General features: G+C 37.4%; 1 protein-coding gene across 1 annotated transcript; it reads left to right on the top strand.

Annotated features, from left to right (window-relative positions):
- Positions 1-4,969: 4,969 nt before the first annotated feature.
- LOC136803570 (histone-lysine N-methyltransferase PRDM9-like) lies at positions 4,970-9,034 on the top strand. The gene is made up of 5 exons (XM_067060306.1): positions 4,970-5,011; positions 5,338-5,548; positions 6,125-6,399; positions 6,703-7,000; positions 8,165-9,034. Exons 1-5 carry the CDS (start codon positions 4,970-4,972, stop codon positions 8,956-8,958), a joined length of 1,620 nt encoding a protein of 539 aa, XP_066916407.1. The 3' UTR covers positions 8,959-9,034.
- The last annotated feature ends 2,104 nt before the right edge of the window (positions 9,035-11,138 follow it).

The raw sequence follows: 11,138 nt of genomic DNA on the forward strand, positions 1-11,138 counted from the left end.
CGAAGTTCAGTACTTTTTTTTTCAAATCATTGTTCCTTCGCCTATATTTGGTAGATTTGACTAGGGCTTTATCTAGTTTGGCATTCAATTTTTGTATGTATTTTTCATTTTCAGAAGTGCTTTCTGCAATAGAAGACTGAAGGGAACTTATCATTTCATTTTTTTCACACAACTCCTCGTTTGCCTCGATCACTTTATCCTTCTGAAGTTTGATACGCTTGTTGACATTACGTGTCGACAAGTGTCCCAACTTTGATAATGCTTTACTTAAATCAGAGGAAGTTTTCTCACTTTCTATCTGAAGGCATTTAAGTTCATTCAAATACTTAATCTTGTCTTTACTCTCTTCCTTTAAGGCCTCAAAAAGTAGAAAAATTTTGGATTCCAGATCATTATTTTTTTCTAATAACAATGATATTGTTTTATCAAATTCTTCACGATTGAAAGTTTCATTTCTGGTTTTACCAAGATTTTTGCTGCTCACAGGACTATCATTTGAAACAGTTCGGTTTATACCTGATGAGGGAACAGGAAAAGAAAATGGCTTGTTTGAAAAGGTGCTTAAATTGTTAGCACGCAAACTTTTTTTATCTTCACTTAACCTTGTTAGAATTTTTTTGAATCTCTCAAAATGATGGACACACTCAGGAAATAAGGGAATCATACATTTATGAAATTTGCTCCAACTTGGAGTGAAATTATCCATAAAGTAGGACTTCAACTCTAAAACAATCCCATTTGTGACAACAACTGACTTGTCATCTTTCGTAATTTCAGCGATGGCATTTTTTAGGCAATCCCTATCATTCCCATCAATTTGAGCAGAAGTCAACCCAATAGCACTACACATGGGACCAATTTCTAAAGATGATGATAAACTAACATCACAATCATAGAAATCTGTTATGTAATTTTCAAGACAGTCTTTGTTTTTCGAAATAAGCTTCAAAATCTTTCTTTGAAAATTTGTAGGCTTTTTAATAATCAACGAAACATCTTTATAACACAACAAACTCAGGATTGGGACTAGATTTCCAGAAACAGAGAGTGAATTTTCATCAAGGAAAGACAAAATTTCTGAAAAAATTTTATAACTCACCTTACTATTTTTATTCCAAGATTCTGGAAGTTGTTTTTCATACACTATATCTTGGAGATCTTTTTTCGAAAAAAAGTTGTTTACATTTGTGGCTGCCATTTTAGGAAGTTTGAAACCAATCAGAAATCGAAAAAAGTCAAACTTTTACGTAATGTTTAATCCGAAAAGAAAAAAATATGTCCGACGAAAAAGTCGCTTACCAACCACTACAAACCTCTAATTTACCAATGAGCAATTTGAAATCAATAATAAATAACTTCACAGTGTTGAAGAGGAAGCTTTGGGCTTTCTTTTGATACCCGGCCTCTGCATTGAGACCATGAGATTGATACGATAAAATCGGAAATAGTTTTTCAATTTGGAATTACTTCAAGACTACAGCGATTCACTGTGGAGGCCATAGCTCAAAAGAAAAACAAAAGCTTCTTCTTTCACAAGAAAAAAACCGCAAGTCACGGGACCGAAATGCTCACGCGGAATGGGAACGAGAGTAAAGGACATTGTTTTGAAAATCGGGTGCCGTTTCTTTCATGTAAACAAACATTGCGTCCGAGCTTCGAAAATCACTCGTAGCAAAATAACGAAAGGAGCTTAAGACTTCTGGTTTTTTGCCATGCAAAGGTGAGTTAATTCTCTTGAGCTTGAAAAAAAAATGTATGTTTTTTTCTTTCTCTATCATAGAGATATTGTTCCCTTAAACTTTTTTTTGCCTTTTTTTCTCCTGCGCAGTTTTTGTCGCGCGTAAATTCTCCGACTTCCGTCATCCCTACATTTGCCTGCTAAAAAACACTATAAAACTTTCAAATATAGTTAGTTCAGAAACTCAAAAATAAGTACTGGCAATATTGTTAAGACCTACTCTTACCTTTACAAATATGTCAGGATTCTTCGAATTGCAGGACAGCAAGAATAAATAGTGTTACGTAAAAAGTTTATGAAGAGAAAGGGTCCACTGTCCACCAACCAATTCCAATCACTTCTTCGAAGCTCTGGCTACCATTTTAGCGCGATGCTTAGGCTAAAAATTTAGTTTTCCAGGCTAAAAATTCGAAATTATTGGCGGGAAATTTTACAAACACGTATGTGGAGCAAGACTTGAGCCATCTTTCGTTCGTATTTTTTGTCTTGACGCTTGATCAAGCGTCAAGACAAAAAATACGAAGCAGCTTGAGTAAATATTTTCTTTACCAGGAGTATACATCATAAACCAGAATGGATGAAATGGAACTAGATGTTGATCAGATTGGAGATTTTGAAAATGAAAGAGCTCGAAATATAATGCAGAATTATGAATTCATGAAAGCTTGTGGTAAGAACATAACATCCAGTCAGTTCTTAATTAAAAGAACTTTCTTTTGTGGATTGACTTTTAATATTATTTGTTCATGGTGAAGTTTTGAAGAATAATGCACTCTTCGGCTATCTAACTAAACCTATTCCTTACTTATGTCTCATGTCTCATGTTTTTTTGTAATACACGATGCAATAAAAAAAGAAAAATAAGAGGGTGGAGACACTCGAATAACAATTGTATTCGCTCGCTTTAATCGCTCTTACTGTTTGTTGTACGGTAGGTTCGCTCTTATCTGATTTTCTGCGGCTGCCTACGTTAAAAAGCTCTTTTTAAAGGCAGGGTGGGCACGACCCTGCCTATGCCCCGGACAGTCCGGGGCAAATGTCTGGGGTCTGAAAAAAATAACTTTTTCCCCGGACCTACGTCCGGGGCTCCAATTTTTGCGCCCTAAATTTACCCCGGACGTATATCGCCGAGCACACTTTAAACCCCCGGACATTTTATCCAGGTCTAAAACTCACCCCCTCACGCCCAAATTCCGAGATTATGTATGTGTGTTTTTCAGCGACGGAGACGGTAAGGTTCTAATTTGACTAGATCCTGACCAGCTGAGGATGACGGTAAATCAGCACTTTTACCGTCCTCGATATTGCGGGGCAGAACTGCGGGTTATTCCAAATCGCTTTTCAGTCACTCTACCGTCCTCCAAAGTGCAAATATGTACATAATCTCGCTAATGAAACATCGTCGCGTATACATACAGATCGCGTCTTAACGAGACTACTACTGCTCTACTGCTACTACTGTTATATCTATTCCGATGTCGGATTGGCAGACGCCCACGCTAAAGCTCTAAGGGAGGGCATTACAAGATCTTTTGGAAGACGGCGTTTGTCCACGGAAGAATATTTCAATGAATTAGAAAAAAGCCCGCGCGGTCAGCGATTCTATAAAAAGCGACCGCGCGGGCTGTCTGGGGCGTCCGGGGTAGTCTCTCAAAAACAAATAATACGGACCCCGGGCACGCATCAAAAAAACCCCGGACTGTCCGGGGTATAGGCAGGGTCGTGGGTGGGCTATTTTAATTGTGAATTGTAATCGAACTTATTGAACATAATCGACTAGCAATTGAATCAATCGAATGTTATTTGAATGCAATCTAACTAATATTACCCAGGAATCCCTTGATTCAGATTCAATTGCGTTCAACACAATCAAATCACAATTATTCGATCACGATTTTCGTTCGAACTTGTTCGATTGACACCATCTGGAAACTGAACTGGGACAAACTGAGACACAGAATACACCCCTGTCTCAGTGCCCCGGTAGAACTTTTTCCCTCAGTGGGGATGAAAATTTCTATCAAAATGCCAATGGGGATAAAATCATAGAGCAATTAATTGCAGTGGGGTTGAGATTGTAGGTTGTTTTTTTTACCGGGGACGATTTTTTGGCCTATTTTTCCACCGGGGTGGGGGTTCCACCGGGTCTGTGAAACAGGGGTGTCAGAATCTCGCTAACCGAAACAGGACCGACATAGACAGTTTTTCAAAATATAAAAAACGACCGTAGGTGGGGTGATACAGGCTACAATAAGGGGCTCTGAACGGAGCACACGAGCCACCACGTTTTCTTTGTCGAGATTTCTTATTTTCCTGGCCTTTTTCTCTAAAAACAGGCCTTCCTGTGAAAAATCCCGCTCTTAACAAGAAGAAAGTAGAGAAGATTGAAGTTGAAGATCGATTTGCATATCTTAGTGACGAAGATCATTCTGATGACAACAAAGATGACGAAGATTGGTCTCCTTCAAAAGAAATATCTACTTGGTCTGGAGGTGATTTTCTATTGATTTATTGTACATATAAAGTCTATAAAGTTCCGGATACAGGTTAACTTTTGTAAATTAGAACACAGATTAATTTGCTAAACTTACGGAGAGATTTGAATCATTTTTTTAAGCTGTGACTATCACATTGTACGTGCTTTAATGTTTTAAAGGATTTGTTTTTAAATAAGAGTGTTATCGTTTGCTGACTCATGAATTTCAATTTAAAAGCTTTTTGATATTGAATTGACACGGATGTGGAGTAAGATTGGTCAGAAAGAGGAAAAGAAAAACATTTTTTGCTTATATCAGCACAATATAACAATAGGCAGACACTGTCCTGATATGAAACATGTGCCTGATGTGAAACGGGAACATTTATGTAAAAACGAAACCTTTAAACCAATAATCTGACGCTGGTCTGCGCTGGTACAAAATCTTAGGAATACCTTATTATCATAATGTGAGAGTGAGAGTGACAGTTATGTTTTTGTTTTTGTGATAATTAGGAGCATGCGTCGACGAAATGTTCTGATAAATATGAAATATTATTGCGTTTAGAGGAGGTTCCAAGTAACTTACGCTGAACGTGTTAGAATGCTAAAAAATGTTCGTATCATAACACAAGAGAGAACAAGGGAAAAGTTTGTCGCACTGAAGATCCCAAGTAAACTTCTTACCAGTGCCCGCACAATTCAACCTCTTTGATAGGTGTATGCTTTGTAGCCTTTTTTGTAATCTTTTAGAGATGAAGAAAAGTTCAGCACCTGCGAAAGAAAAAAAAGTGAAGGTAAAAGTTTGATTATGAACTAACTGATGTGAATTTCCCTAAGATAAAACTTTTCAAACTCTTTTCCTAGTGTTTCGAATCCTTTGTGAAAGACCGGGTAACTAACCCCGTATACTAATTTTGAATATATTGGCCTTTTGTCTTTTGAGTAGATGAGCTCAGCCCCTCATCAGCATTTAATTCCTTCATTTTTATCGTCCTAGCTTTCGAAGATCCCCATCGTGTCTCTGAGACAGGGGAGTTAAAACTGAAACCACTACACTCGAATGGTTTACAAAATAATGACTGATATTTCAAGCTACTTTTTGAATCTTTCATATTTCTAGACAATCAAGAAAGTTGGTCCAACATCTACTACGAAAAAAATTCCCCCTAATAAAACACAACCTGTTCGAAATCGTGAAAGAAATGAGATCGTTGAAAACAAACCCATCCCTGAAGAATCAAAACCATCATCAACAAGTCGATATCCAAAACGTGGTGGAGCAAGAAAATGTTATAAAGAACAACAAGTTCCCGATGAAGATCACTTTCTCTGTAAGCTTCTTCCTTCCAAATGATTTATTTAAAATTTTCAAATTTACTTCGTTTCATCTCCTGTCGTGTCTAATATTTTTAAATTAAATCATGGTGTCCTCCAGGTTTTCAGGTCCCCCCATCTCACGCCTATAACCCCCATTTGGTTTTCTCTCCCACCTACCCTTTTTCCAGGGTTCCCCTCATTTGAAGAATATTTTTGTGACCAATCCATTCACTATATAATATATAACTTGACAATAATAACTTAAAAATAACAAATGCTGGAAATCATGTGGAAATATAGACACATTTAATCATCTAATTTGAAATATTGTACCTGCACTTTCTACCCCCACTTCCCATAAAACTTCCTGAAATCCCCCATTTGCATTAGTCCCCCCCCCCATCAAGGTGAAAATATTCACTCCCCCCTTAAAAGTTGATCCCCTCCCATCTTCCTGGGAGGGGGTGATCCCATAAATATTTTTGTCGAAATTATTCGGAATATTTGATTGCGACTATTGATTAGCAATCAGAGAACCAGATGCTCAATCTAGATAGAAGCAAGTGAAATTTTCTTGTCTTGTTCTACAGATTGCGAACAATGCGAAGATTTCTATTTCGGAGATTGCCCAGTCCATGGTCCACTGTTCCCATTAGCTGATAAAGATTGTCCCGATACCGAAAATCGCAGTCTAGCAAGTCTTCCTGATGGTTTGGAAGTCAGGGAATCAAATATACCTGGGGCTGGACTTGGTGTCTTTGCTAAACGCCAGTTCAACTCTGGTACACGATTCGGGCCATACGAAGGAAAGAAAGTTCGACCTGATATTCCCAAAGATGATATGGATACTTCTTACATGTGGGAGGTATGCTCAGGAGCAAAATTTTAAATTAGTTTGCTTTTTATACTATTCAATGTAGACGATGCTATCGTCTGTATAATATACTATTATGATATAACATAGTTTGTATGTTATAAAACGTAATATGTATCGCGGTGGATAGAGTCTGTGTTAAGACAACAGCTACCCCCGAAAAAACTCCCGTCTTCTTCACGTTTGTTCTTTTTAGATGAAACTCATCTTAGACTATAGCATAGTCTACATTCAATACATTGGAAACGTTATCGCAGAAATTGCAAACGCGACATTGTGTTTTTTGTTGTTTAGATCATGAAGGAAGGACGGGTTGTTTATTACGTCAATGGCAAAGATGAAAAGTACGGAAACTGGTTGAGATACATCAATTGTTCAAGAACTGAAGCAGAACAAAATCTTGTGGCTTTTCAATACCATGGTCAAATATATTACAGAGCTTATAAAGAGATCAAAATTGGTGATGAGTTCTTGGTTTGGTATGGTGATGAATATGCAAGAGATCTTGGCATCGTTGCTGCAGATATGAATGATGAGAAAGGTGATGCTTCACCACTTAAACAAAAAGATCCGTCGACCAAGAAGGATATCGGTAAACCGTTCATTTTTTAAACCTCTATCCAAACCTTTTTCATGATCAAATATGTTTCTTGCTATTTATCAAGTGCGACTGCTGCCGAAACTCCTGGTCAAAAGAGATCCAAAATCCATACACTATATTTATATTTCATCCCCCCTATATATGTGAAGAAATAAGAATTTCCGTCTAAACCAAAAAACCACTTGTGGTTCAAACTGAAAGAAATAGTGGACAGAAGGGAAGTTACATTCTCTATACACCCCCTAATGTATAAAACTTTTTGAACCCGCATCGCTTTATGGCAGTGTAAGTAACTTTGCGATCGCAGTTGAGGGCAACACGAAGGCTTTCTTTACTTTAGCTGTCTAGTCGAACGTGGGGAGGGTGTCACTCCTTTCCCTGGATTTTTCACTTACTCTCGCTAAGCATCAAACATAAAGGCATCAAGTACCAGTTTTTTACTATGTACGAAGCCTTTGGTATGACCCGGCTGGGGATTGAACCAACGACTTTATTGCTATACCCACATGCTACGGCCACTAGTGTATAAAGTGTTTAAAGACGTGAAAAAATTTCATATTACAGGAACATAAAATGATACCGCAGGTAAAGATTTTGCCTTTTTCTTAGCAAATACCTAATACTTTAACAAAAATTTCAACTATAACTTCTTCTTTTAGAAATCCCTTAAAATCTTAAGTCTAAACCACCTATTTTTTTCGGAAAAAATCCTATTTCCCCTTAAAGCCTTTCTTGAAAAGTTGGATCATCCATACTATGTAAGGGCTACATGATCGATCCCAACATTTTCCTTATTTTTTCATTAAAATGAATCACCTGGTACAAGACCATGTTCAGACGTTACGGTTCCGTTCCGTTCAGAAACGAAACGGTTGCGAAACAAGTGTGAACGTCAAAATTCGAAATGTCAAAAAAGAAGACGTTACAAAGAAAAACAGATCGAAACGTTTTCGCTCCACTTTTTTTCATTGGAACGGAACTGCTCCGTTTTCTTGCTCCGAAACGTCCCGGAACCAATATGAACACACTCGATCCGTAACGAAAACCATACCGGAGCGAAACGGAACAGTAACGTGTGAACATGGTTCAAAAGTCTGATTATGTTTGGTCCGTCACTAGCTTTTTGTATCTTTTTGAAATTATCCTTTTTTATAGGTCCTATCTTCACATGTCGTTATTGTTCGATATCATACAGTCACGATAAATATCTCCAAAAACATTTGAAATTTTGTCGAAAGATTCCCATCCATATGGAAGTATTAGCAAAAGTGAATGCAAATAAAAGTCAAATGATCGAAATGAATGATCTTAAGGTAGAAATGAAGAGAAAACGGAAAGATCGGAAAGATGAAGACCGAAGTAAAGAAAGACAGTACAAATGTGATATTTGTGGGAAAGGATTTAAACAATCAAGTAATTTAAAGGGCCATCTTCGTACTCATACTGGTGAGAAACCGTACAAGTGTGATATTTGTGGAAAAGGATTTACTCATTCGAATACTTTAAAAGATCATCTTCGTACTCATACTGGTGATAAACCGTACAAATGTGATATTTGTGGAAGAGGATTTATAAACTCAAGTAATTTACAAAAACATCTTCGTACTCATACTGGTGAGAAACCGTACAAGTGTGATATTTGTGGGAAAGGATTTAATCAATCAGGTACTTTAAAAGATCATCTTCGTACTCATACTGGTGAAAAACCGTATAAATGTGATATTTGTGGAGAAAGATTTAATCATTCGAATAGCTTAAAAAACCATCTTCATTTTCATACTGGTGATGGAAGACCACACAAATGCGATATTTGTGGAAAAGGATTTAATCAATCAGGTGCTTTACAAAGACATCTTCGTACTCATACTGGTGATAAACCGTACAAATGTGATGTTTGTGGGAAATTATTCAGTGTAAGGAGTAGTCTTAAGAAACACAAATGCAAATAACCACCACCGAGCAAAGATGATTACCACGTGTCCTTACTTATTCGTCACGATGAGAACGGTTGGTGTTTGAGAATACAAAATTTATGTTTATCAATTATTGTGATTTTTTCCACACTGGATATTCTTTTCCGTTTTAATTTTAATTTTTTAGTTTTATCGTCAAAAGATTATGTTCTTTTCTCAACTTCAGTTGAGCTACAATCTGACAATGTCTGTCTGTCTGTGTGTGTGTGTGTGTGTCTGTCTGTCTGTCACAAAAACTTTAGGGCAGCCTGGAGACTTCAAAAATGCTTGGATTTGGCTGAAATTTGGCACACTTGTTCCTTGGGTGAATATCTGGGGGTGTTTTTTTCATTTTTTTTAAATTTTGATTTTTGGGGCCTGGGGACAAGTTTTCGTCAAAACGAGGCTAAAACTTTGGGGCAGCCTGGAGACTTCAAAAATGGTCGGATTTGTCTGAAATTTGGCACACTTGTTCCTTGGGTGAATATCTGGGGGCATCTTTTTCATTTTTTTTAAATTTTGATTTTTGGGGCCTGGGGACAACTTTTCGTCAAAACGAGGCTAAAACTTTGGGGCAGCCTGGAGACTTCAAAAATGGTCGGATTTGTCTGAAATTTGGCACACTTGTTTGTTGGGTGAATATCTGGGGGTGATTTTTTCATTTTTCAAAAATTTTGATTTTTGGGGCCTGGGGACGAGTTTTTCTCCAAAACGAGGCTAAAACTTTGGGGCAGCCTGGAGACTTCAAAAATTGTTCGATTTGGCTGAAATTTTGCACACTTGTTCCTTAGGTGATTATCTGAGGACGTATTTCTTTTATTTTTCAAAAAATTTTAATTTTTGGGGCCTGGGGACGAGTTTTCGCCAAAACGAAGCTAAAACTTTGGGGCAGCCTGGAGGCTTCAAAAATTGTTCGATTTGGCTGAAATTTTGCACACTTGTTCCTTGGGTAAATATCTGGGGTTCTACAATTGGGCCTATGATTAGTTTGAAGGCACTGAAGTTGAGCCCAGTGCGTTGCGCACGTTCGATGTTTTATTTGCTAAATAAAATTATTTTATAAAATTTAGCAAGGAAAATTTAAATTGGAAAATCTTGAAAGCTGCTAAAAATTACTAGAAGTCTGACATTTTCGGATCTGACAGCAAAAAAGTTCGAAAATGCATTCGGTGGCTGATGCGTGTGAAAGAGAGAATTCGTTTTTCGTAAGTTTTACAGTGGAGTCTGTGTTATTCGAACCTCTATAACTCGATGTCTCCTTAATTCGAACAAGTTTCCTGGTCCCTTTAGTCTTCAGTTAACAATGCCATATGTATTTTTTCCGAACGTCGTTTAAAAGTCATAAAATTAAATTAGTAAATGAAGTGATGAGTACCGTGGCTGAAGAGGACCTTTTAGTTTGTATTTAGTTTGCGTTGTAACGCGCGGCCGCGCCTTTTAACACGCGGCCGCGTGTATTTTTCAATTGGCTGGAATTCCACGGATTTTCAGTATTTCCCTAAATTTATGCTTTAGATTTAAGCATCCCCTCAAGCATTTTTCAGCCTCATTAAGCTTTCGACCTAAGCATCTTTAAGCCTGTTTTCGGATTTTTGTATGCTTATAAAAAAAACATGTAATGTCGTATAAAAAGACAAACAAGAAGCCCGTTGGGCGTGAAGGCCCAGCAAATGTATGACATCGTTGACATGGATCAAAGTGAAGACAGGAAAAATTTTTTCAAAATCACCGCGTACTTCTCATTAGACACTTGAAATATCTATCTCGTTAGACGCTTGAAATTTTATTGAATGGTCTCTTACCAACCGGGCCTACAGGCGCAGGTTCACCCGGTTGAACACGAGTCTCACAAATCGTCAATTTTTTACCCATTTTTTGCCTTTGCAGTTTTGCCTGTAACGTCAGTCTTTGGCCAATAAATTATTTTACCAGGCCTTAGCAGCGGACCCCCCTCGCGAAAATGTCTTCAATTACCTTCAACTTTCCAATAAAATTCTAGCCTGGGTATCCAGACTCAAAATTTCAGAAAAAAAATTCTTACCTCAACATACAAAGTTTATAAGATTTTAGAGTCCGGTGTAACTAAAAAAGTCGGTACAGTTTGTTTGATACTGCCTGTGAGTGAACCCTTGTTGACAGACTATCAAAACTTTGAAAACCTAGACAGACAGGCATAA

The sequence above is a fragment of the Clytia hemisphaerica genome, unplaced genomic scaffold (assembly GCF_902728285.1).
Source record: "Clytia hemisphaerica strain Z4C2 unplaced genomic scaffold, Clytia hemisphaerica genome assembly, whole genome shotgun sequence".
Classification (NCBI taxonomy): Eukaryota; Metazoa; Cnidaria; class Hydrozoa; order Leptothecata; family Clytiidae; genus Clytia; species Clytia hemisphaerica.